The sequence below is a fragment of the Chionomys nivalis genome, chromosome X (assembly GCF_950005125.1).
Source record: "Chionomys nivalis chromosome X, mChiNiv1.1, whole genome shotgun sequence".
Taxonomy (NCBI): Eukaryota; Metazoa; Chordata; class Mammalia; order Rodentia; family Cricetidae; genus Chionomys; species Chionomys nivalis.
The window spans coordinates 67,516,580-67,544,240 of NC_080112.1; the positions used below are offsets into that span (position 1 = coordinate 67,516,580).

General features: G+C 40.5%; 1 protein-coding gene across 1 annotated transcript; it reads left to right on the forward strand.

Annotated features, from left to right (window-relative positions):
- The first annotated feature begins 8,293 nt into the window (after nt 1-8,293).
- Yipf6 (Yip1 domain family member 6) lies at nt 8,294-19,972 on the forward strand. Its single transcript, XM_057759921.1, has 8 exons — nt 8,294-8,315; nt 8,709-8,811; nt 10,627-10,755; nt 10,978-11,056; nt 11,641-11,683; nt 13,702-13,827; nt 14,413-14,570; nt 15,800-19,972. The coding sequence occupies exons 2-8, from the start codon at nt 8,755-8,757 to the stop codon at nt 15,913-15,915; spliced, it is 708 nt and encodes a 235-aa protein (XP_057615904.1). The 5' UTR covers nt 8,294-8,315; nt 8,709-8,754; the 3' UTR covers nt 15,916-19,972.
- Nucleotides 19,973-27,661: the final 7,689 nt, after the last annotated feature.

Below are 27,661 nucleotides of genomic sequence, written 5' to 3' on the forward strand. Positions count from 1 at the left end.
CCTGACTAAAGCCAAATTATGCAAACTGAGTTTGTCTCCTCTATTAGGCAAAAGGTTTCCCAGACGCCTCCCTGCATTAATTGTTTTATTCTCTTTAGCTGGAACTGAATCATATTTGATCATCCCTGTTGGAAAAGGAAGCTGAGAAACTGAACAAAATTATTGCTACAACTGACTTCAATCAGTTGTGAGTCCTTGTATGGTTCTAAACTCATTGCCAAACTAAATGGGAGTATAATTCTGTAAGGAAAATTAAGGGGAAATAGATATTGTTTAGGAAATTAAATTTCCATGGGATCATGAGTCCTTAAGTCTACATTGTGTTTTAAGAAGTTTATTTTTATTTTATGTGTATGAGTGTTTTGCCTGCATGTGTACACCGCATGCATGTACTATCTATGAATTCTTTAGGATTGGAGTTATAATAGATGGTTGTTTGCCACCATGTGGGTGCTGGGAATAGAACTCAGGTACTAAGTGCAAAGTGCTCTTAACACCCATAGTGTTCTTATAAGCAGCATTTCCCAATTAATATAAGTGTCTTTACGTGCCAGTCTATGAATATGTACTTTATATAACGTGTTAGTGTGTCTGCAATACTAGGGATCAAATCCAGGGCTCTCTCATGCCAGACAAGTGCTTTTCTATTGACCTGTATCCTCATGGTCCCTTTTCCCTTTTGAGACAGACCCAGGCTGGCCTTTACCTTGAGATCCTTCTGCCTTGGAATTTCTTCTTCTGAAATTGTAGGTCTGCACCATGGGATCAGTCTTATCTTTTGAAAATAATACAAGCAGAAGTGCTTAGGAATAAAGTAGAGAAATTTCTGTAAGCTACTTTGAAAGAGGAATAGAAAACAAACGTAGAGATAGGTCAATGGACTGGAGGGTTGATAGATGGCTAGTAACTGATAAAAAGAAGCAGATGAATGCTAACTGTGAAATTTAAGTGTGGTTGACATGGGACTTATTTGCACTGACATATTTTATCTTCTTCCTTTTTACTTTTCCAGATATTTGAAGTTTTTTCATAGTAAGGCATTGCAATCAAATTAATGTTGGATGGCAGGTCTGGTGGCATAGGTCTGTAATTATAGCTTACTTTGGAGGCTAAAGCAGAAGGATCCCAAAATTCAAGGCCTTCCATGACTATGGAGTAACTTCAATTCCAGCCTGGATAAATTAGTGACACCCTGCCTCAAAATAAGATGTATAATAAAGGAAACTAACTTTGAAATAGAATTAAAGAAATTTAGTATGTATAAGTGTATAACAACATATATATGTGTAGTACAAATTTTAATTGATATTAATAATAAAAACCCAGAATCAGATTTAGGGGTTAAGGCTAAAGATCAGAGAAGCAGAGCAGCCAGCCACTAGAGAGTTCCTTTAACTCTACCAATGCTCAGACTAAAGGGGTGATCCTGTCCCCAGACTGCATCTCCCGACTGTATCAGTCTCCATCAAACCAGACACAGTGAGTTTTTTTCTCCTTCCTCCTTGTATTCCTCTCTCCACCCAGCCATATTCCTTCCTGTCTCTATTTCCCTAGTGCTGGAATAAAAGGTATGGGACTCCCAAGTACTGGGATTAAAGGTGTGAGCCATGACCGCCTGACCTCTAGTGGCTAAACTTTGCAGTCTGATCTTCAGGCAAGCTTTATTTGTTAAAACAGAAACAAAGTATCATTACACATATGTATATATGATTATGAAATATATCAGTATAAAAAACCTCATTTAAAGCATTTGAAAAGGTTTTCTTTGCAATAAAATTAAACTAGGACAGATGTCAAATTTATGAGTATATTCTTATGGATTTTAAAACGCAAATATCAGCTACTCTATTGAGAATGTCCATGATTTTTATTATCGATTCTTTGGAAATTTCACAGCATGCACCCCAACCCCACTCATCTCCCAGTCCCTCTGTATCTGCTCCTCCCTCTTGTAGTGTCCCCCCAGAAAGGAAACCTAAAAAAGAATAAAAATAAGATAAAATTAATAATAATAATAATAATAAAAGAAAACCACTTCTCTCCTCTGTCTTTCCCACTTCTCTGTCATTTCTTCATTGATCTCAGTGGCATTGGGAGCTGTGGTGTATCTGTATCATACAGGATACTTTTTTGTCCAAACAGCTTTACCTGCAAATGTTCATTGTGTAATGAACTGATGGTCAGGTTCAAGGCCTCTGGCTTTGGTACACCATCAGTAATGATCCCTTACCAATATCCCTTTCTGAAATCCTGCTGTTGCCCCAAGTCATGGAGATCCTGAGGTGATGGTCCCACAGGACCAGTCCCTTCACACACTCCAGCAGGTCACAGATGGGGTAGATATTGGGGTGTGCCTACTCCAAGCCCTGGATGTGTGTCTAGGTGGAAGTTGAGTTGGTCAGTTCAGGCTGCTGGGCCCACTCCTCTCAGCTGGCTCAGGTGGAGCCAGCTCTCCCAGGCCCATGGTAAGGGGTGGGATGAGCTTTCCCAAGTGTGGGGGACAGCTCTCCTAGTAGGGGACAGGGCCAGTTTTCCCGTGCTGGGGCCATCAGGGTCCATTATCCCAGGAGTGGGGAGGTTCAGGATCAGCTCTCCGGTGTGTGTGTGTGTGGGGGGGGGTTGTAGTGAGCTGCGTGAAGCCACACCTGATGGCAATAATGGCTAAGACCTGACTTATGCTATTATCGCGCAATGGTCGTCAGCTGCTTGCATATGCGTGGACCTATGGGCAGTGCCCACCTGGCAATCCGAGATTGGTAGCCCATGCCTACTTAAGGGCTGGGAGAGGTTTGCCCAGAGAGAGAGGAGGAGAGAGAGGAAAAGAGAGGGAGAGAGGTAGAGAGAGGAGAGAGAGAAAGGGAAAGAGAAGGAGGCTGTGAATAAAGTCCTGAATAAACTGCTTAGCAAGAAGAGCTCCTGTGTGTCGCGCGTCATCCTTGCGGGACGAGGTGGGCGTGACGGGGGGGGGTAGGTCACTCTTTACTAGTGGGGGGTGGGGCCTCCTAAGCAGGGTCCTCTTACTTTGCCACACAGTTCAACACATGGTTTGCATGGTCCCCTGTGGTAACACAAGCAACAGACATCCACACAGACTTCAGCTGCTGCAGGACCAGGACCCAGATGCGGTCAGGTGCAGTAACTTGGGACCGGTTGTCACCATGGCGGGAATGGCAGCACAGGCTTTTCAGATCTGGTTGGGCCCAGCAGCAGCTTGTTCCCTGGGCTCCAGCCTGGCCCCATGTGGTGGTTTAGACTCAGGGCAGTTGGTGACCCCTAATGGTAACAGGCAGCATGGAGCTCAACAGAGACTCCAGCTGCTGCAGAGCCGCAGACCCAGAAGTGGACCTCACCCACAACTTGGGCCAGGGAAGGTGGATCCCTGGAACTCCTTCACCAGGCAGCCAAACTGAATCCATGAACTCTTGGGTAATGAGATAATGCTTCTCACATCGAGGTGGAGAGTGATTGAAGACAACACCTACACTCACTTCTTGCATGTGCAAAAGACACTTGCATGTTTAATGTGTATCTGGATGCACACACACACACAAACTCTATTTGTTCATGGAGAATTATTGCTTGATATTTCTATTTTTTTTTTTTTTTGAGACAGGGTTTCTCTGTAGCTTTGGATCCTATCCTGGAACTAGCTCTTGTAGACCAGGCTGGCCTCGAACTCACAGAGATCCACCTGCCTCTGCCTCCTGAGTGCTGGCATTAAAGGTGTGCGCCACCACCTCCTGGCACTTGTTTTATATTTCTATCAGACTTTATTTGCTAATACTGTAAGGTATTTGGGCATATATTAAAATGGGAGACTTATAAACTTTTTTAATGATATTTTTGTCAGACTTGAGACCATAGTTATATTAGGTTCCTGAAACAAATTTGTAAACATTCTTTTTTCCCCTTTGGGAACATTTATAGAGTGTAGGAATTATCTTGTTTTGAAGGTTTGGATGAACATATTGGAGAAACACTTGGGTCCAACACTTTAGGGATAGGAAGTTGTCTTTTGCTGCAACAAAATACCATGACCAAAAAGCAAGTTGGGGGAGAAAGGGTTTGTTTGGCTTACACTTCCACAACACTGTTCATCATTGAAAGAAGTCAGGACCGGAACTCAAACAGAGTGGGATTCCGGAAGCAGGCTGATGCAGAGGCCATAGAGGAGTGATACTTCTTGGCTTGCTCCTCATGTCTTGTTCAGCCCGCTTTCTTTCTTTCTTTTTTTTTTTAAGATTTATTTATTTATTATGTATACAAGATTCTGCCTCCATGTATGCCCGAATGTCAGAAGAGGGCGCTAGACCTCATTACAGATGGTTGTGAGCCACCATGTGGTTGCTGGGAATTGAACTCAGAACCTCTGGAAGAGCAGCCAGTGCTCTTAACCACTGAGCCATCTCTCCAGCCCTCAGCCGCTTTCTTATAGAACCTGGGACCACCAGCCCAGGGATGGTCCTCCCCTATCAATCACTAATTAAGAAAATGTCCTACAGCTGGATTTTGTGGAGGCATCTTTCTCCATTTAGGCTCCTTCCTCCCTGATGACTCTAGTTTGTGTCAAGATGACATAAAGTCAACCAGAAGAGGGAGGGAGATTATATTTTTGTCAGTTTTCAAAAAATATCATATGCATATATAGATTTTTATATAGGTATAAACATTCAAACTGGTTAAGTGCCGTGTTCTACCCCTGTAATTCTAGCATTCAGAAGGCTGAAGCAAGAGGATTGTGAGTTTCAGGTCAGCCTGTGCTGCATAGGGCCTTTGAGGCCAGTCTGTTGACACTACATGAAACAGAGAAAGAAAGAGAGGAAGAAAGGAAGGAAGGATCCAAATCCATTGAAGGTCATATAATGAATAGTTCTACAGGTCATAGGCTAGACCAGTCCTCCAGGGAAAGTCTAACCATACCCAGTTCCTTTCCCCAAAGGTAGTTACTGGTTTAGCCAGTCTGCAAGTAGTTCGTGAATTTTGAAATATATGGATACATAAAATCTGTATCTATAGCATGTACTTTTTAAGTCACATGATATACAGATTGTTGTATATATTGCCTTTTATATATATACACTTTTTCTTAAATTTTTAAATGAAATTTCCTACTAACTTTCTGAGTCAATTTTACGCTTTTTTTGAAACTATCTTATTATGCTGCCTAGACTGGCTTCCTGTCTCAGTTTCACGAGTGTTAGGCTTACAGAAATACACACCCATGCCTGCCTTTGATTTGTATTTGAGACACGGCCTCTTGTAGCTCAGGCTGGCCTCACAGTTCCTATGTAGTCTCTATGGAGTTGAGGATAGTCTTGAATGCCTACCTCAGTGTACTGAGTGTTGAAATTACAAGTGTGTGCCACCATGCCTGGCTTTCGGCTTCAATTTTAACTATTATTTTCTAAGAAAATATTTCCTCAATGTTTTTCAAGTTAATTTTATAGTTATATATTATATTGTCTTGAAATGAAGAACCAGTAAAATTCTCCATACTCAGATGAAATATTACCCTGCCTTCTAGCATTGACAAAGTTTCTAAGCAACTCTTACATGTCCTACAAATCCTACTGCACCGCAGATCCCCATATCTGGACAGAAAGTAGTGACTGGCAGCATGGCAAAGCACACCGAGTATTGGGGATGTAGCTTAATAATAGAATACTTGTCCAGAATGCATGAGACCTTGCTCTACATCTAGTCTGCAACACTGCAGAAGGGTACAGTGGCCCCCACTTGTTAGCACCCAGGAGATGGAGAAAGAAGGGTCAGAAGTTTGAGACCATCCCCACTTATATAAGGAGTTTAAGGACAGCCTGATTGAGATACTCTGTCTCAAAATAAATAGAAATAAAAATCAACATAGAGTCCGGGTCAATTTAGTACTTTAGGGAGATAACATTTTGATGAGAAACAGAAAGCTTCTCTTATACCACCCTCTTCGTTCACAACCTCCCTTTTGTCAACTCAAAGCATCACACCAGCGCTGTACACACTTAGTTAACAGAGAAAAAGGAGCACCCATAGTCTGAAATAATCCTTAGGTGTCCTGGAAATGTATTGGCTTGTTTTATGAGCTTTCTTCCTCTTAACTCAGCATTAGTGACATCTTGAAAGAGCAGTAAAGAAGCTGAGGTGAGGTTAGAGAGAAAAACTGGATGTTAGCAGTGACGGAGAAAGAATTAATCTTGGAGGCTGGCAAGGAAATGAAATTATCAATGGAAGTGGGAAGGGACTTGAGTGATAAGTGTGGGAGACAGGGTAAAATGATAGCAGGAGGAGGGGGCAGGAGGGGAGGCCTAGGCTGACTTTGAGGCAGTTGTATATTTTGTTATGATTAGTTTTTTTGAGACTGGTCTCTCTATGTTTCCCAGAATGGTCTTTAATTCCTGATCTTCCTGCCTCTACTCTACCTCTTAGTGATGTGATTACTGGCTGGGTTGGGCTATCATGCCCTGCATATGATATTTGTTGCAATTAAAATAGGAGTTTGTATCAACTAGCCTAAAACATTTGTTAAGACAAGGTGCCAGGTAACCATGACTGGCCTGAAATTTTCTATATAGACTAGACTGGCCTCAAAGTTACAACAATCCTCCTGCCTCTGGGATTACAAGCAAGCGTCACAGCCTTGGCAAATTTTGAATTCTATTATCACTTCCACGAGTATTTGTTTAAGTACCGAAAGCTTACTTGGTTTGAAAAATTATTGTACTAACATTTCAGTAAAATAACAGCTATCCCCAAAGCTTAATCTGGTTTTCCATATTCTATGTATCACCTCTTTCATTTATTTAACAGGTTTCTTTTTTTTCTTTTTTTTTTTTCTTTTTTTTTGAGACAGGATTTCTCTGGGCAACAGCCCTAGCTCCTGGAACTAGCACTGTAGACCAAGCTGTCCTCTAACTCACAGAGATCTGTCTGCCTCTGCCTCCCAAGTACTGGGATTAAAGGCCACCACCACTTAGCTTCTCCTCTTTCATTTATTATTGGGTTCCTTCCTAAAATACCTATCCAAAAACATAAAGCAGTGCCTTTATATTTTATATTTCCTATTCCTCTTGCTCAAATACCTAACGGCACCCCCCCCAGGCTCAGAGGGCAGCTGCATAAGGGAGAGATAGCATCAGAATGGCTCTCTTGTTTGACCTGATTTAAGCGGGGGGGGGGGGGGGGTCAGGAGGTGAGCCAGAGCACGTGGGAGTCAGAAAAACTTTCAATTTACAGAAAGAGGTAGGGGGTCAAAGTTGGTCCGGGCAGGGGCTTTTTTTTTTTTTCTTTTTGGGTTACAGTAGCTAACCTCCATTCATCCCACAAGCAAGGACGTTTTCAAGTACTTGCCCCCAAATAGTTTTGCAAATTCAAAGTTGTAGTGAAATTGGAAAGTTGGGTCAGTGAATCTCTCCCATTCCACAAGTGATAGAGAAGATTTTGCAGGACTGGTGAGAAGACACTACAGAGGTTTAAAGCTCAGGGAACTAGTAGGGCAGGGCAGCAGTAGAGGGAGCCCCAGGTCAGGAGGATCAGGTTCTTTTTTTTTTTTTAAATATTTATTTATTATGTATACAATATTCCGTCTGTGTGTATGTCTGCAGGCCAGAAGAGGGCACCAGACCTCTTCTGTGAGCCACCATGTGGTTGCCGGGAATTGAACTCAGGACCTTTGGAAGAGCAGTCAATGCTCTTAACCACTGAGCCATCTCTCCAGCCCCCGCAATCGGTTAGCACGCGGTACTTATACAGGATCAGGTTCTTCAACTTGAAGTTAAAGGCCTTTTTCTTTGCCCCCTAGAAGAAAACCCGGTTGGGGGTACACGGAAACTGGCACTTCAGAGCCACTTGCTATGAATTGGCCCTGCCAAAGGCTGCTAGTCGCTGGTCCTAGCCGGGCGTGTCTTGGCGCGTGTGTTGGCTCAGCTCTGTTCCTCTAGGATTGACTGGGCGCTGATGGGGTGGATAGTATGTTCGGCTAGGTGCCGCTAGGTTCGGCTGACTTCCGCTGGGTTTGACTGGTGAGCTTCGGCTGCGCTCGGCTAGGTTCGGCTGTGCTCAGCTGTGCTCGGCTGCGCTCGGCAGGAGGCCGCTGCGTTCGACTGCGGTCGCCTGTGCTCCGCTGAGCTCGGCCGTGCTCGGCTAGGTTCGGCTGTGCTCGGCTAGGTTCGGCTGTGCTCGGCTGTGCTTGGCAGCGCTCGGCAGGAGGCTGCTGCGTTCGACTGCGATCGCCTGTGCTCCGCTGGGTTCGGCTGTGCTCGGCTACGTTCGGCTACGTTCGGCTGTGCGCCTTTGGGCTCGGTTGTGCCCGCCTGCATTCGACTGTGAGCAACTGGGCTGGACTGTGTTCGGCCGTGAGTTTACTGTGCTCGTCTAGGTTCGGCTGGGAGCCTCTCGGCTCGGCTGTGCGCCGCTAGTTCAGCTGTGCTCGGCCAAGTTCGGCTGAGAGCCTCTGGGCTCGAGTTCGGCTGCATTCGGCTGAACTCCTCTGGGCACCCCTGGCCGCTTCAGGGAGACGAGCCTGTGCTCATAGAGGGCATGAAAGCCGGAGCGCCATCTAGCGGTACCGGCCCCCAAAAGTGAGGAAGGAGGAGCCCAGAGGTTCCCGGACCACAAGGGCGGGCCCTGCGCTGCCGCAGCCAGCCTCGGGCGGGCGCCTGCAATGACGCCATCTCCACATGACAGCGCGCTGACCAGCCTCGTTCTCCACGTCTCAGGTTTCGCAAAGACTCATGGGAGCAACCCGGACGAAGGTGTGTCGAGATGGCGGAAGCCGAGGAATCGCCTGGAGAACATGAGACAGCGACGCCTAGGCCTTTGGTGAGCTAGGGTACTGTGACAGAAGGGGCCCAGCGTGAGACAGAACTCCCCTAATGGAAGTCGGGCACGGGTCGTGGCATAAGAGACCTAGAGCTCCTTCGCCTTGCAGGCCTCTGCTGCTACAGTCATTAGCAAAGCACCTGTTCTTTGAGTTAATTGCTTTCCTCTCCTTCCGCGGTCCTTCTGCACTTTTTCGTGTATCTCCTCTGCCCTTCCACACTAGGGGTTCCTTGTCCCCTACGTTGTGTCAAATGCTGAGCCTTGAGTGCTTTCTGAATTAACCTGCTCTCCCTGTCATTTTATCAGGACATGTCACCAGCCATTGTGGAGTATTCCAGAAGTAATGAGAAACAGTTTCCCATAGGACGTTGTCATTTTATTACATGTAACTTGAATCTTTACTTGTTCAGTGACCCTAGTAGGCTAAATATTATTTCCAGGTCGTTGTCATCCTCTTCGGGACACTTAGAGTAAAAGCCACCGTGCATACAACTTAAAAACACAGGCTTTACAGTTAAATTTACATGGCTTGGAATCCATTCAGACTGAAACTTGTGTGAGTTTAAGCAATTCATTTCAGTAGAAGGTATTTATCTCTTAAACTAAAATAGAAGTCTCTGCCTTTAACAGTTTCCAGGAAGACAAAATAACATAACTCATACGAAGTGCCTAATACAATCGAGACCATGATCAGAGGACTATAAGGAAGTCATTGTTATACCCTGCTGTTCTTCCTTCCAAACAGTATTTGCTTATATAGTGTTTGCTCAATAAATGATTTCATTTCTTTTATTTTAAATTGGCAACTTATCAGTAGAGAACCGAAGTGAGAGGCAAGTGAACTTGGTTCTCGTCCCAGCTCTGCTCCTTAGTGGCTCTCTTTGTTCATGTCTTCATTCAGCAAATATTGATTGAGCATCTCCTGTGTTCCAGACAGTATTGTAGGTACCAGGAATGAAACTGTCAAAGATTGTGTTGGGTCTGGGGTTGTAGCTCAGTGGTAAAATGCTTGTTTTGCGTGTCTAAAGCCCTATAGGTCTTATCCCCATCACTGAAGGGACAAGGTAATTGGATCACCTTATGGATCAGTTGTGACCTTGAGTAAAATTACTCTAAACCCTAGTTTACTCATTGGGAAAATGATGAAACTTGTCACAGAATAGTGAAAAGCACATAAACTAATGCAGACATTGTTTACTGTGACATAGTTAGTGACAGGCAACCTAGCTGTTTTTAGTTTCTCTTTCCTCCAGACTGCTCCCATTCTGTGAAGCCTAGTACGCATGTATGTAAGTATGTAAGTACATATGTATGTATATATAGACAGTGTCTTAACTGTGTTCACCAGACTGGCCTGGAACTCATGCTTGAAAAAACTGAATAGTTGAGGACAAGCTTCTAGCATTTACTCATTATATTCTGTCACCTTTAATTAAAAGGAATGTTTGAGAATTAACTGTATTGTTTAATGTCTGTTGCGTTAACATTTACTTTTGACTACTATGCAAAACCCAAATAATTGCAGGGCAGTGGTGGTGCACACCTTCAATCCCAGCACTCAGGAGGCAGAGGCAGGCGGATCTCTGTGAGTTCAAGGCCAGCCTGGTCTACAAGAGCTAGTTCCAGGACAGGCTTCAAAGCTACAGAGAAACCCTGCCTCAAAAAATCAAAAAAAAAAAAAAAAAAAAAAGAAGAAGAAGAAGAAAGGAAAATCCAAATGAAATATACAGTCCCAACTCTAGAAAAAATGGTGATGGTTTGGGATATTTTGCAGTCTGTTATAAACTGAATTTTCTTTCCCCAATCTTTTCTCAGTTCGCGGGCCTTTCTGATATATCAATTTCACAAGACATTCCAGTAGAAGGCGAGATTACTATTCCCATGAGAGCTCGTGCTCGAGAACTTGACAACTCCACACTAAATGAGTCCGTTCGCCATACCATCGTAAGTTAGACTAGTCGAAAAACCCCCTCGGTGTTGCGGGTATAAATATTACTAATGTTTTGAAAGATTTTTGTTTGGTTCTTTGACTTTTTAAAATATATTTTACCTATTGAAATTTAAGATTCTCTCTCTGAGAGTGAGTTGTTAGTCTTTTTAGCAAGTGGAGGAGACTGCCTGGTAACTTTACTCATTACAGTACATCAAGTTATTTTTGTCTTTCAGATGCGTGATCTAAAAGCTGTGGGGAAGAAATTTATGCACGTTTTATATCCAAGGAAAAGTAATGCTCTGTTAAGAGACTGTGAGTATATGAGGTTTTGAGGATTTGCTTCATATCATTGGTACCTTATCATTTACTGCTTTATAAAAGGCAAGTGTAATAAAGCTGACGTTTCACAGGATGAGACACTTATATAAATGAAATTTTTGAAAGAAATTTGGAATAGAATTTCAGCAGTTGAAAGACTTGGCTCATTGTATTAAGTTCACCCATAAATATGAGCTTACAAATGCTCACAGGTGAGCTTAAATGTGTTTTGGCTGTTGTTGGGAATGTAGGGGATGCCATCTAAGTCCTTTGATGAGCTTCAGATTCCATCCGTATCCTGAAGTCACAGGCAGAATTTTTTATTTGAATATTTTGTACATTTAAGGGACAGATTGTTCATGGCTCTTCATGTGTTGGAATGGGGATTAGGAAGTGAAGAAAGGGTAATTCATGACTCATAGAGGGAAACAGTGAAGACAGATATGGGAACAGAAAGGTTGGGGAAGCTTAGGTAAAACTTGCTCTTTGGATTCTAAGAGTGAGAGGTAAGTATTAGGATAAATATAGGAAATATGGCATATTTGTTTCTTAGAAGTCTGTCTTTTCTTTCCTTGTAGGGGATTTGTGGGGCCCATTAATACTGTGCGTGACACTTGCATTGTAAGTATTTACTCTCATTTTCACTATTCATTTTGATGCAGTTCCAGAATTAAGGAAAAAGTTGAATAGGCCTTTAAGACCTCTTAAAAAAGACAAGATTGTACTGTATAGCCCACACTATCCCAGAATTTTCCGTGTAGCTCATGCTTGCCTCAAATTTGTGCTTTTCCTGCTTCTGCTCTGAGTGCTAGGTTTACAAGTATGCGCTACCACACCATAACTATTAAAATTTAAATTTATGATATGCTCATTTAGATCGTAATGCAGTATTATTTTCTTGTACCTTTAGTAATCATATCAAGGGAACCAGTTCAGTGCCTTGAAAGGATGTATGTTAAGAGCTCTTGGAAAATAAATATATATATGAATAAATGTATGAATGTTGTTGGATCCATGTATGTAAATTAGAGATCCTTTTCTAGATTCGGTGTGCTTTTGTTACGAGTATAGAACTGACGGGGACAATAATTTTATGATTATTAATAGCTAACACTTATTGGGCACATATATATATATATCAGTTTACTATTCTACTTTTAAAAGAATTTTTGTAATATCTTTATTCAAGAACACTTTACCATGAAATCATTTTTTAAAAGTGTACAATTCAGCAATTCTTACTATATATTCGTTAGTTTTAAAAGATTAACCTCAGCCAGGCTGTGGTGGCGCACGCCTTTAATCCCAGCACTTGGGAGGCAGAGGCAGGCGGATCTCTGAGTTCGAGGCCAGCCTGGTCTACAAGAGCTAGTTCCGGGACAGGCACCAAAGCTACAGCAAAACCCTGTCTCGAAAAACCAAAAAATAAAAAATAAAAAAAAAAAAAAAAGATTAACCTCAGAGCTTATGTATTTCACTTCACTTATTTGCAGAGAAAACTATAATCCTAAGATGGAATTGAGTGACATGTTTAGTGACAGAACTAGGATCAGTGTCTGAGTCACCTGCTTCCCAGATTAGTTAGTGTTGTTTTCAACCTACCATGCTCAAGTCATAGGGTTCCAGACAACTGAGAGTGCTAACACATTCTTCGCACCTGATGGTCAAGATTTGGAATGGAATACACATAGCCATACAATACAAAGTTCTCCACATATTGGCAAGCAGCAGAACCACACAAGACTTAATATGTAACTTCTCTATCCTATGTAATAGGAAGAGGTTGTTAATTTTTTATTACTTTTTAGGGAAATATAATTTTTCTAAGTCCAGAATTTGAAACATTTTACATCTATTAAATTCTTAGACACAGAATATTTAGGTGACAGTTCAATATTTACTCAGTTTCAAAGCAAAGTCCTTTAGTAATATTTATCTTCTGATTTTTTTAAAAGTCAGGAAATAAATACTATTAAATACTATCAAAGACTATTTCTGTTACTGAGCATGTGCCTCAAACCTTAATGTAAGAATTACAAATTGATAGCTGACATGTTGCTTATAATCCTTGCGCTGAGGCAGGAAGATAACAAGTTAAAGTCCAGCCTAGGTCACACAAGCAGACCTTGTTTAAAAGACAAGCAAGCAAACAAGCATTCAGATTTACTGACAGCTAGAAAAGCAATCCAAACACACAGAGTACTGATCTGATGACTGGGAGGCCCTTTTTGTTATGCCAGCTACACCTGATACTGTGTTGAAATCCCAGAAGCCCAGTGTGAAAAAAAAAAAACTCACTTTTCACCTAAACTCTTAAATAAAGATTCCTTTTTGTTTTGCTTGGGAATGTGACCCAGGGCCTCCTGCATGCTAGGTAGATACTCTACCACTGAGTAATCTTCACTAAAAAGGTATATTCTTTCCTTTTAATTCGCCAGCCTTCTGCCTTAATCTTCTTATAGTCCGTAGGCATTTGGATTTTAAATAAGAAAGCCTTACCAGATTCTATTGCTGTTTCTCTTACAATGCAAAGTACACATTACAGATGTTCAGATGTGGTATGCCCTAGCAATCTGGTGAGAAGCATGCTTTTGTAGCTTTGTATAAAAGATTATGTAGTTTTTCATGCTGTTTCTTAGAATGCTACAAAAGGGTTCTGTGGATGGAGAAAAAGATGGAGGACCACAATTTGCAGAAGTTTTTGTTGTTGTCTGGTTTGGAGCAGTCACAATTACACTCAATTCAAAACTTCTTGGCGGAAACATGTAAGTATCATTATATGTACCCTTTTCCTCTTTGCTAGGTAGCATGTCGTACATTTTAGGGAAACAGTACTATTTTGATATTTTTCTTTAAAGAAAATTTGACTTAATGACCAAATAAAAAGTTCTCTTAATACCATTAAAATAGAGCAGCAACTCAATTGAAATAAATTTTAGAGTTCAGTGATGAACTTCAGATTTTCTCTGTAAACCTTGAAGTTGTAAGCAAATTTACTTAAGATACATGCGTTTTGGGGGAACCTATGGTAAACACATCCTCATATTTGTCTCTAACTAAAGTAGATTAAGAGCTACATTAGAGAATCAATGGGAGATCTCTAGTAATTCGAGTAGATCATCTGATATTAGAAAATTGACTATTAAGGGACCTAAGAGGGGAACAGGAAGAGTATAGAGAATATGAAAGTATATGATACAGGAAACTAGTCTTATTAAATTACCATCAGGGTAAAGATATAGATAGGATAGCCAGAAGGAAGCAATAGTCCATCAAATCTGTGAGGCATCTGTGCAATAAGATGTGTCTCGTACCATTCGATGATACTTATGATCTGTGGATGCGTGTAGTTCTTTCTTTCAGAGCCTATGTGTGCTGGGATACTGCGTACTTCCTTTGACTGTTGCAATGCTGATTTGCCGGCTGGTGCTTTTGGCAGGGCAGGGCCCAGTAAATTTTATGATTCGGCTTTTTGTGGTAGTGGTAATGTTTGCTTGGTCTGTGATCGGTGAGTATGTACTTATGTGTATAGTACCAGAATTGATAAAACTATGGGTTAAAAATGAAGAGCCAATTATGAACAATTAAATTCTGCTGTCAAATGAACATAGCAGCCATAGAACCTGCTGTTCTAAGAAAATTTTGAAGGTGATGGTGTCCGTGTGATGTGAGCTGGACATCTGAACTTAGAAGATGTGGACAGTCACTGGGCATGGTGGTGTGCACTTACAATCCCAGCTACTTTGGAGATTGAGGCAAGAAAATTGGACAGTTAGCAATACCCTGTCTCAGAATAAAACTTTTCAAGTGAGACTGGGAATTATAATAGTACTTATAGTAGAGTGCTTCTTTAGCGCTTTCGGGCCCGAGTTCAAGCCTCTGTCCCAGAGAACAGAACAAAAAGCTGTACATAACCACATTTTTTTTTAGACAGGATCTCGATCTTCTATCTCACTCAGGCTGGCCTTAAACTCATAATCCTCCTGCATTTGCCTCCCAAATTGTTGGGATTACAGACCTGCACCACTCTGCCTAACCTGTAGGGGTTGTTCTTGGTGAGTAAGAGGATGAGTAAGCTTTTCTTAGATGAACAGAATAGCACTTTAAAGAGAGCTGGTAACTTGCAGGCCTATAGTCCCAGCACTTGAGAGGTAGCAGCAAGAGGATTATGAGTTCAACGTCAACTTCAGCTACCTAGTATGTTCAAGACTAGCCTGGGTTCTGTAAGACTTTATTTGAAAAAAGAATGGTAATGGCAACAGTAACAAAACAGACCCACCCAAATTAACTCACAAAAATGAAGGAAGCAATATGAGACCATTTAGTATAGGAGCAAATAACCTTACACATATTTAAACCTGCTTAGCATAGTTCAGTAACTTTCCACAAAAGGCCAAGAACCCTGCATAAGAAGGATTTCTATCCAGAATAGTTAAAAACTTTTGAATCTTTAGTATTGGAAAGAAGCTGCCGTGGGCTATTGGAAGATGACAGATATGTGATCTCTGCTTGTGAGTGCTATTATGAATGGAACCTAGGGCCTTGTCCATGCTAAGCAAGTGCTCTGCCACTGATCCATACATCCCTGCCCTATAACTGAACTTGAAGTATTGTTCTCTAAGGGGCCACAAATAAAACTGAACTTTTAGTGTACTTCTATGTTCACATTGGAGTTTGGTAAATATTAGTAGTTCTGATAACATGATAATATTAAATATTCCTTTTGGTTTTCTTTAGCATCTACAGCTTTTCTTGCTGACAGCCAGCCTCCCAATCGGAAAGCTCTTGCTGTGTATCCAGTCTTCTTATTCTATTTCGTGATCAGTTGGATGATACTCACGTTCACCCCATAGTGGATCTGGATACAGACATTGAAAACCAGTGAACTGAAGGCTCACCCAAAAGAACAGTTTACCACGACCAACTCCCCCACTCTCTTATTCAATTCTCGAGGTATTAAAAGGGAGCCACGTAGTACTGTTGTCATTTATATAAGGAACTGATATTTGCAAGGCTGTCCTTTTCCTCTTAATGTTATTTTTTTCAAATACATGTGCATACCACACATAGCAAAATGCCTCCTTAAGGCATGATGAAGTTACTATGATCCATTAGGGTGACAACCAGTGACCCGAAGAGCAAGTGGATCCACTCTGCAAATTAAAATGGGTTGGTGACCATCTTCAGCTTGGAGAATATTTGTTCAGGTGCAACTCTTAAACACATTGCCTTATGACTATTAGAATATGCCTCTTTTCATAAATAGTAATAGTCTGTATCCATTTTCTTTTTCTTTTCTCCCCCAAACTTAAGAGGGCAAAGATAGAGGTTAGGTAGGAGATTTATAGATGTGGGAGGAGAAAATATGTATTAACTAATTTTCAGATTTTGATCAGAGGTAGTGCTATACTTGGTTTGTTTGTTTTTAAGCAAATGGCATTTAAGAATGAGCTTTTAAAAAGTATTTTTGTATAGTTATTTTTTTGTCATGTGTAACAGTACCTCGGTTAAGACTCTAGTTTTTAATCTTTCTTCCATATCCTGAATATACAGTGCTAGCAGTCATACATGCAACTTTCCTTCAAAGTTCTCAGTGGTTCAATGTTTGGGCTTTTCTAAGTAGCAGAGGATAGAAATCTAGGTTCATGGTTTGTAATACATATTGTCATGTGGGCACCTTCTTTTAAGGTATAGTTATATATTACATAGCTAAATGGACCTATTCATTATTTTGTATGGTCCAGCCTCAGACTAGAAAGAAAGGCTACAACAGAAGTGTGCATTTATCCAAATGGACACCAAATCTAGTGTTCTGAGGCCTAGGTAACAGAAGGATGTCTATGTAACGTGCAAAGGTTGAGTTGAGTTTACAGCTGATGCCTTTCCCGTAGTGGGCTCAGCAATTTTTTCATTTTATGTGTGTATATATATATATATATATAGTTTTGTTTTATTTGTTTTGGCTGGGGAATAGCAATTGATTTTGTATTTTAGACATTATTTGTAAACCTAATTAGCTCCCCCTTAGATATGTACATTTTGCACATGTGCACCTACCTGTACTCTAATATTTATGCATACAAATGTGAAGGCTTTTCAGGGAACAGAACATCTGAGACAGGCTAATCTCAACTAAACAGGACTCCTATAAGGTAGTAAGAACGGTTGTCTTCTATGTTTCAGTTGAAGAACTCTAATAGACAAAGATTAGGAGTCAGAGACCATTCATTGTAAATACGCAATTGCTTATAGTGATAGCAATTCTTATTCTGTGTGTTTTCTTTATCGTAGAGTTTAAATATTTATTGATTTTGTATTTAAAGACTACCTTCATATAAATATATGATTCTAAAAACATAATTTTCCCCATTCTCAGAGTAACCAAATGAGCAACACTAGGCCAAATGGGTTCATATGGGATGAGTTACAAAGCATTACTGGGCTTATCTTCTCTGTTTCAGGCTTGTCTAAAGGTTTGGGGGTATATATTTGAATTCATTATAATTTATCTTTTAAATTATAAACCCTGTGAGGATAAATCAAGTGTTTTACTCTTGAGCTACTAAAGGAAAAATTTTTGAGATTTGTCATAAACTATCTCTTTCCACTCTGAAAAAGCTTCCCACTCAAATATCTTTCATAACGGCCAGGAGCTGGGCAGCAGGAACGCAGTCCGCAGCTCTCACAACACCCAAGTAATTATAATATTGAAGAGGTAACTATACTTCTCAAAGGAGATTTAGTCTCTACTGGATTTTACTCAGGTGAAACATTTACTCTGAAATTCCGAAGGCCACGATTTAAGGGAATTTGGAGGGTTAAGCACATTGGCTCTAAGGCAACGTGGTCCTATTGGTCTGTTGCTCTTGGGTGACTTGAGAATGGTTTTGTGTAGTTGAAATGTAGGGCTGAGGGTGTAGTTCCATGTAGAGCATTTGCCAGGCATGCACAGTACTCTTGCTTCAATCCTTGGCATTGCCAACAAAAGTGGCTAAGCTATAGGATTGATTACTTTTTTCTAGAATTGAATGATTAAAGGATATAATTATTTTTAATATATGCAAAAGGTCTTGCTTTCTGTGGCAAGTGAAGCCCTGAGTCTGGAAGCTTTTCCTGGTTTGCTGCAAAGGTTGATTTTAGAAATGAAGACTGGAAGGGCAGAAGCCTGCAACAGAGGAACTCCTGTTCTAGGTTATTGACATTTCATGCTTCTGGTGAATTTCAAGCTTTTGAGTATCCCTGCAGAATGTGCGTGGGTATTATAGCCAGCTTGGATGATCACCTGCTGCTTCTACATCTGAGACCATGACACTTGTTATGGTCTCAACTGACAAATGGCTTAGCAAAAGGAAAGGTGAAAACTTGATTTAATTAGTGTTCAGATTACAAAAACTCTATTGATGACAACATATTTAAATGTTCTGAATGGTCTTGAAAGTCATCATCAAATATTGATTTTTTTTGGTGTGTGTATGTTTTGTTTGGATTTTGGCCTCAAAGATATGTAAGTTAAATTTGATCTTTTCATTGTGTTGTGGGAATTTTTTTGTTGGGCAAAGTAAAATAGCATGAGACTGGTAATCTTTTCTGTTGACTATGTCTTTTATAAATAGTACCCCCAGAAATGTGATTAGAAGGCTAGTGAGTCTGAACTTGGGGATATAGTCTGATGACTTACTACATTTGAGATGCCTGCTTATTTCTGGAGATGAGAATGAAAATTTGTCAGTTGATATTTTCGGGTACCATCAAGTTATCCATTGCATGCTGATGTTTTAGTCCGGTTTGAGCACTGAAGTGATCCTTAACTAGGCTGTCAGTTTCTGAGATGGTTGGGTGGAAATAAATGTATGAATGTTGTTGGATCCATGTATGTAAATTAGAGATCCTTTTCTAGATTCGGTGTGCTTTTGTTACGAGTATAGAACTGATGGGGACAATAATTTTATGATTATTAATAGCTAACACTTATTGGGCACTTATATATATATATATATATCAGTTTACTATTCTACTTTTAAAAGACTTTTTGCAATAGCTTTATTCAAGTACACTTTACCATGAAACCCATTTTTTCAAAGTGTACAATTCAGTGATTGTTACTATATTTAGAGTTCCACAACCATGTCTTGTATCTAACTTGAGAGAGTCTGTCTTTATCACTGCAGAGAAACCAGTCACTCCTGTTCTCTAGTCACCTTCAGTCCTTTCAACTACTAGTCTACTTTCTGTCCATTCTTCTGGTTAGGTACTATTTGTAGTGCTTGCTCTATTTCCTCCATTCCTCAACAGAATGTACTATAATTCTTATTTTACAGTAGAAAATTGAGGCACAGAAATTTAAGTAATTGTCCAAGGTCATGCAGGAAGTGAAGTTATAATAAGAACACATTAGATGAGATGCAGTTTGAATTGCACTGTTAGGCACATGAAATGAATGCATTCCTTCCTGGGGTGTGTCTTGTGTTACTAACCTTTGCACCCTAGAACTGACTGGAGACAGATGTGTCTTGTTCTTTTTACTACTTTATAATTTCCTGTTTCACATATACATAGCCTGTTTTTTCCTCAAAGTTTGAAGACACAACTTCTTTTCCTTTTCCTAGAGAGATGGTTAATGCCTCAAATTGTAACATCTCTTCAGGTGTTTATAGTATAGGGATGTATCTGGTCACATAGGGTACTGGGTATGTTTCTAAGATTTAAGATTAAAGTCATTCGAGAACTGAATGACTTTCTATTTGGGTAAATGTGAAGAGAAAGAAGACTTTGCCTTAATGAAGCTTGTTCATTTCTGGTCTTCTTTGCTATTCTACTTTAATCCTGGTCTTTCCTATAAACAATAAACCTGTGCAAAAAAACCTGTAAAATGGTTTGTGAATGTTATATGTGTCAATAAAAACACTGGAAAGGGGCAATTTGTGCCTTTTTTTTTTTTACTGAAGGTACAGAAATACTTGTACTGTATTGATGGAAGATGATACCTATATTCTAAAGAGACAAATGTAGAATTGTGTGAAACAAGTTTGAAAAGGGAAATGACACTTTTTGAGCAAACATGGTATGCCAAGCTCTGTATTTAATCCTTAATACATTGTGTCTTCTCTCTTCACACCAGCCTTTTTGTAATCAAATGCAGTTGTCAAGCCCATAAGCACAACTAAGACATCAATTAGTGAAGAAAAGTTTCTTGCAGCAAACAGCAATTGAAAACTTGTACTGTGAAGGTAGAGCTTATTGTGCTGGGAAGTAGAATGCCTTTAGTAGACTTTGTCACTGAAAATGGCTTCAAAGCAATATCTGAGGATATTGGAGAGCAATTGGATTACGAGACAGGACAGTGTGGGTAGAAGGACATCCCTGTGTCTGTAATTTGGAAGGCTGAAACCTAGAAGAGTACATGTTTCTGAGAACAGATGAGAAGGTTCTGAATCTGGCTATCAAAGTGATATTTTTGGATGACTGTCAATCCAAGCCTGCAGGGTAGTAGTCATAGGTATCATTAATGTTGAAGGAACATGGTATCTTGGACAGTCTTGTTGAGAACAGTTGCTTATGGGCAAGAGTGAAGAATAACTTAGAAGTATAAATAGTAAATGAAGTTGAAACTTAATCTGCTATGGATTTTCATGTATTATCATCATCTAACACTTGATCCCATAAGGATGTTACCATCTTATAGTGCTGAGGGTCAAACCCAGGGCTTTTCACATGCTAGCCAAGTGTTCTGCCACTAAGCTATATCCCCGTTCCTTGGTTTTTTTGAGGCACATAACAGGCTAGCATTCTTTGCCTTGGCCTCCTGAATATTAGGATTACAAGGCATGTACCTCAAAGGTTCAACTCATAAAGAGAATGTTTTGATTCACATCTTTGCCCATAGTAAAAGACAGGAAAATGCGAAGACAAATAAACAGGTTGGGGGTAGTGGTGTATACCTTTAATCCCAGCACTCAGCAGGCAGATCTCTGATTTTGAGGCCAGCCTGGTCTACAAAGTGAATTCCAGGACAGCAAGGGCTACGCAGAGAAACCCTATCTCAAAAAAGCAAGAGGGAGAGGTAAACAAATACATTTAAATACACACTTAAAAGTCATGAATGAAGGCTGTGGGAGCCCATAGTAGAGACAATTTCAATCTCAATTATGGAAGTGGTCCATAAAACTGGCTACTCTGCAGTCTTCTCTAGAAGAAAGTCATTCTCTGCTCACAGTGGAGAGACTGTGGATTGCACATTTCATATATGCTCTCCTGGAGTGTTTCATGTTAGTCCAAGACCTGCATAAGCAGCAACATGACACACCCAAGGCCACACAAATATTAAATGACAAAGCTGAACCCAAGCATCTCTAGCTGTAGAGGCAGGCTAGGAAATACACTCTTGACTGTGTGAATCACTGCCTGAAATAGAATTGGGACCGGATATTGAATGCATCAGGTACCCTTTATCACAATGCTTCACTTGAATCAGTTGTACAGGTAAACTTTCTGGGGGACTGGGGCTGCCAGGAATTGAACTGAGGTCATCACACGTGGTAGGCATGCATTCCACCACTGGAGCGACCTTTCCACCCTCATAAATGCACTCAGTGTTTGAAAGAGGATTATCTTTTTATTTTTAAACCGTTCACAATTCATACACATAATACATGTTGATCGTGACCCTACATTATCCTCTCTTACTGACCTCTCTGGTGTCTTCCTTCCACCAGTCTTTTTTCTTCCCAACAAGTCCTCTTCCTACCTCCCTGTCTTTCTGTATTTAATTGGAGTTGCTTCCATGAGCATGTGTGGATGGTTACTTGAACAAAGGCAATTTACCCTTGGCTCCACCAGATGATGACACTCCTTCGGGGGGTGGGAGGGTAGAGCCTAATGATACCCCCCAGTCCATGATGAAATGTTGATGGAACCAGGCTTGTGCATGAGCCCACTGCGGCTGTGAGTTGAGGGTTTTCTAAAACGTTTCTTCCTTTCTACAGTTTTCTTTGACCACAGAGCACTGATCACTTGAGTGTTAACACTAGGATGTTTGTTTCACTTCTGCTGTTTCCTTGCTTTTTTTCCCTTTTGTGAAACAATCTCGTTCTTTAGCCCAGGATCTCCTCAAATGTGCCACCACACTTTGCTGGGCATAGAACACGTGTCTCATAAGTATGCACCTCCCAATCTTTCATTTTGGTCCATGTTTCTAACACTTCACTTCCGTGTGAAGATTGTCCCTCATTACAGAGAGTATCTCTGCTGGCAATGGATTTTTTGAGTTTCAGTTTTAGAATATAGATGAGAATATTTTTACTTAATTTCTAAAGCACGTTCTACCTAATTTCATACTCCAAGATGACAATTACCTTGTTTCAGCACTTTGGATTTTCTGCCCTTATTTTCTGATGAGAAACTGAGCTGTGCATTCATTATTCATAATGCACCCTACTCTCTGGTTAATTTCAGATATCTTTTTCTCATTGATGAAACTCGGTGGTTTTATTATTGTATGTTTAGGAATGGATGCTTGTTAAGGTTTGAAGAGTTTTACAGCAAAGAAGTCAAGATTGGCCTTGAACTTGAAAACCCTCTTCTTCAGTGAAACACTACACATCCTTCAAAAGGCTCTGGGAGGGTGGTGGCATTTTGGTTTCAGTTCTGAAAATCAAAGCCAGGGCCTTGTACATGCTAGACAAACACTCCACCACTGAAGCATACCCTAAGCCCCTTTTTGTTCTGTTTTGTTTGAGACAAGGTCTCTAGGCTGGCCTCCAATTCCTGATCACCCTGCTTCAGCCTCCCAAGTGCTGGGAAACCTATACATACATTTCAGACTTTCACCAAATTTTGAAATTATTTTTAGCTATTTTTTTTCTCAAAAAATTTCCTTCATTTTACTCTTCCTTTCTTTTGGGAGACTAAAGACAAGAATATTAGGTTTTCTGTCATTGTCCCACTATTGTTTGAGACTCGGTTAATTTCCTTCAGTTTTTTTTCTCTGCATGTTTTAGATAGCATAACTATTGATTTGTCCTTGCTATGTGCTTCAATACTGCTCAGTGTAGCACTTTTGTTAATTTAAAATGTGGTGTGTTATTCATTCTGGAGATACTTAGTAGCTTGTCTTAAACTTGTGTCACATAATCCAGCCTCTAAGGAAATAAGTATGGAGGTTATTTTTTTTTAAAAAGCACCAAAAATAGAATTACTATATGGCTTAGCTGTACTCCTTCTGAGTATATACCCGAAGTCATATCACAGATGTAGGTACACACCCATGTTTCTAGCACTGCCATCCAGATGCCCCAAGTTATAAAGTCAGCTAGCTATCCACCAATGGATGAGTGTCTGAAGAAAACAAATACACACAAAGGAATAGGTACAATTGGAGATCATATTCAACAAATTCAGGTGTAAAAAAAATATCCCTTGTTTTCTCTCATATATGAGCCCTAGAATTCTTTATGGATACATAAAACCATGTGTGTAGGGGGCTGGAGAGATGGCTCAGTGGTTAAGAGCATTGCCTGCTCTTCCAAAGGTCCTGAGTTCAATTCCCAGCAACCACATGGTGGCTCACAACCATCTCCAATGAGGTCTGGTGCCCTCTTCTGGCCTTCAGGCATACACGCAGACAGAATATTGTATACATAATAAATAAATAAATATAAAAAAAAAAAAAAAAAAAAAAAAAAAAAAAAAAAAAAAAAAACCATGTGTGTATATAAAAAACATGAAATAGAAAGGGTATGAGACTAGAGGAAGGGAGGAGACCAGCAGGAAGAGAAAAGAGGGTGAGGAGGAGTTAAAAGGAAAGAATAGGAGTGGGTTCACATGGTATACTTGAAAGAAATTGTCTATATGAACCCCAACACTATGTACAATGAATACATGCCAATAACATTGAAGAAAAACCATGTCATAAAGGAAGTGTGGGGCAGTACACCTGGTGTATTGCTAGGTACTGGGGAAACTGAGGTAGAGGGATTCCAGTAGTTAGAGGCTAGCCTGGGCTACAGAGCAAGACACTATCAACAAAAAATAAATAAATCATTGAATTTCACACTATAAACATTTATTAAAGCAAGGTATTTCACCTTAAATGCTCATATATTAAAATAATTATTTTTGAGACGGTTTCTCTGTAGCTTTGGAGCCTGTCCCGGAACTAATTCTTGTAGGTCAGGCTGGCCTCAAACTCAACAGATATCGCCTGTCTCTGCCTCCCAGGCATGAGATATTAAAGGCGTGTACCATTTCTGCCTGGCTTAGTTTAAAATACATTTTTAAAGGATTTATAATAACAGTTTTTGTCAGATTTCCAAGACTTGGACTGTCACGGTGTTGATGTTTTTGGATTTTTTTCCCCTTGTAAGCTAAGATTCTTCATACATCTGGTAATTTTGGAAAGTATCCTGGGCATTTTAAATAATATTTCCTATTTAAACTTTAAAGAGAATGTTTGTAGTCTTCATTTCTGCAAGCAGTTGAGCAGGTAGTTGGGCTGCAGTTACGGGGTCCATAGTTTTAAAGAAAATAACAGTGCAACTCAAAAGCTCGCCAGGCTGTTGCCATCCAGTGGCCAGTGTGAGACTATGGTGATCTTTCCCTTCCAATCTCTTGCCAGACAGTAAAAGGCCAAGTACTACATATTCTTTCATATGTCAAAACTCAAAGAGTTGACTTGAAATATTACTAAGGACTAGAAGAGTACAAGAAGAGGTAAAGGTAGAAAAATGAACGTTGAATTTGATTAGCACATGCTGGCTATATGCGTGCATGGCAATATCACGCTAAATACCATAGTACTAACTTTAATATTAGTATTAATAGGTATTAATTATTAAAATATGTGTTCCTTTGAATCAGATCTCTGCATATTCTGCCTGAAGTCTAAGTGTAAGGCTCTGCTCCGTGATCTTTAAGGATCTTTCAGAGGGATTCCTGTCACTTTGTTTTCAGTTTTCTGTTTGGGTGCTTGTGCCAGAAAGCAGGGACCTCAGAAGTCTGCTCTGCCATCTACTTCACAAAACTCTTCACATTTTAGCTAAGTTGCATAAGATCAAAACAAGGTAAAATGCCAAGGGGGATTTGTGGGGCCGTGGCAGTTCCAATTGGGGGAGGAATTGTTTCTTTTCTGTAGTGTTTTCCTTTTGCATCCTAAGGGATAAGGGTGCTTCCCCTGCCACCGCTGCACAGCACAGGGCTGCATGGGATTTAGGGTGCCAAGGGGTAAGAAAACAAAAATAAAACAAGCAAAGTCACTGGAGAACTGTCGCACTCTCTCCAAGCATTAAGAGACCTCTTGTCACTGGTGGTGGTGGCATACACATTAAATTCCAACACTTGGGAGGCAGAGGTAGGCAGATCTCTGAGTTCGAGGCCAGTCTGGTCTACAGAGCAAGTCCCACGACACACGCACATGCACGCACACGTGCATACACACACAGAGAGAGAGAGAGAGAGAGAGAGAGAGAGAGAGAGAGATACAGAGAGAGAGACAGAGATACAGAGAGAGATACAGAGATACAGAGAGAGAGAGAGAGAGAGAGAGAGAGAGAGAGAATCCAAGCTGGGGAGCACTGCCCAGAAGAGAGTAGACTCACCAATGGTGAGTACTTTGCACTCCAGTCTTTCCTAGTCTACTATTCTGCTTTTCCATATTCTTCAAATAAGTCAGATTTCAGAGCTGCACTCAGTGAGACAGCATAAAATCTGTTCACCCAGAACTGGAATCGCTGACTGTTATTGTTACATTTATTGATTGAATGGTTTGCTGGAAATACCAGGGATTGATCCAAGACCTTGTGCATACTATCTAAACAAGCTGAGTACCAGTGAGTTATGCCCCCAACCCTAGTAATGTCATTTTAAAAAAGAATTGCTAAGGTATGGGCATGAAACTCAGTGATGGAGTCCATATAAGTCTCTGGGTTCCATGCCCAACATCCTAAGGAAATAAAAATAATTACTACTTAAGATGATTGGCAGTCATCTGAGAAACAAACACAGCAATGGTCTCCCTGTCACAAATGCAACTGACAAATAACATCTGGATTCTTCCCAGAAGACCTGGTCATATCCCCTTGGAAATCTCTAGGACAGTTTGATGTGGAGATGATGGTAGAAGCAGAGGGGATGAACTACAAAAACAAGGTTGTCAGAAGTCTGTGATGGAGTTTTCTTTTAACGAGAGTTTTGTGGGAGTCTTTTCCCTCTTTTGAAAGCCAAGCTATTGATACGAGTGAAATACTGTGAACGAACTCATTATATCCTCGAGATGCATAGAGAAGCAGCCCTGGCTAAGGGAGCTGAACAACTTCCAATGCCCCATCAGTCACCAGGTCTCTTTGGAGCTTATGAAAACTCACTCGTGTGGCCCCAGTTTTCAGAATCATCGAAGACCATTTTGAGCAAGTCACATCACCTCTCTGTGCTTCTGCATCTTGAAAATGTGTTTCTGAGGATGAGGTTGGTGAGATGGTCTGGTGAGGAAAGGTGCCCGATGTCAAGCCTGAAGACCTGAATTTAATCCCTGGGTCTCACATGGTGGAAGAAAACAACTGACTCCCAAAAGTTGTCATCTGACTTTCATGTGCATGCCATAGCAACACCCCCGCACATACATGTACACACCAACAAAAAAAAAATGTTAAAAAAATTTTAGAACTAGGGAGGGAAATGTAGGGGGGAATAGAAGAGGAATTGGAAGAGTAGGAATGGGGGTTATTTGATCAAAATGGATTACATGCCCATGAAATTCAACAACAAAAAGATAAATGTAAAAAATTTAAATAATAAAATAATCTATTTTTTTGTCTATACTTATCTGAAGTGTCTGCTGGTAAGAGCAAATTTGTAAGTATGAAGGAAATAGCAAGGGTTCAGTAAACAGTAATGTTCATACTTTTATTTTTAATTTTCCAGGTGTTTATTTTTAAATTTTACTTTATATGTGTATGTGCAATTGTATGTATGTTTCTAAATGACTACATACATGCACTTGTGTGTGTGTGTGTGTGTGTGAGTGTGTGTGTGTGAGTGTCCCAAGAGGCCCAAAGGGGATGTTAGATTCCCTGGAGCTAGAGTTATGGACAGTTGTAAGCTGCCCAAAGTGGTTCTGGGACCTATGAATTTTGGTCATTCGAAGGACCTTGAGAGCACTCTTAACCCTGAATCACTTTTCCAGTTCCTATTCTTTTATTTTTAATTTTTGCTGTACTGGGGTGTCTCGAGGTTTCTGTTGCTATGAAGAGACACCATGACCACGGCAACTCTTATAAAGGAAAACCTTTAATTGGGGTGGCTTGTTTATAGTTCCGAGATTCCCCCATTGTAATCATGGCAGGGAGCATGGCAGTCTACAGGCAGCTGTGGTGCTGGCTACATCTTAATCAGGAGGCAGCAGGAAGTGGATTGTGACACTGAGCAGTAATTTGAACATAGGAGACCGCAAAGCCTGCCCTGACAGTGACACACTTCCTCTTTATTAGGCCACGCCTATTCCAACAAGGTCACATCTCCTAATAGCGTTACTCACTTTGCAGGTCATTTTCTTTCAAACCATTTCATGGGGATAGAACCTAGACATCTTAGTTACTTTTCATCTTAGTT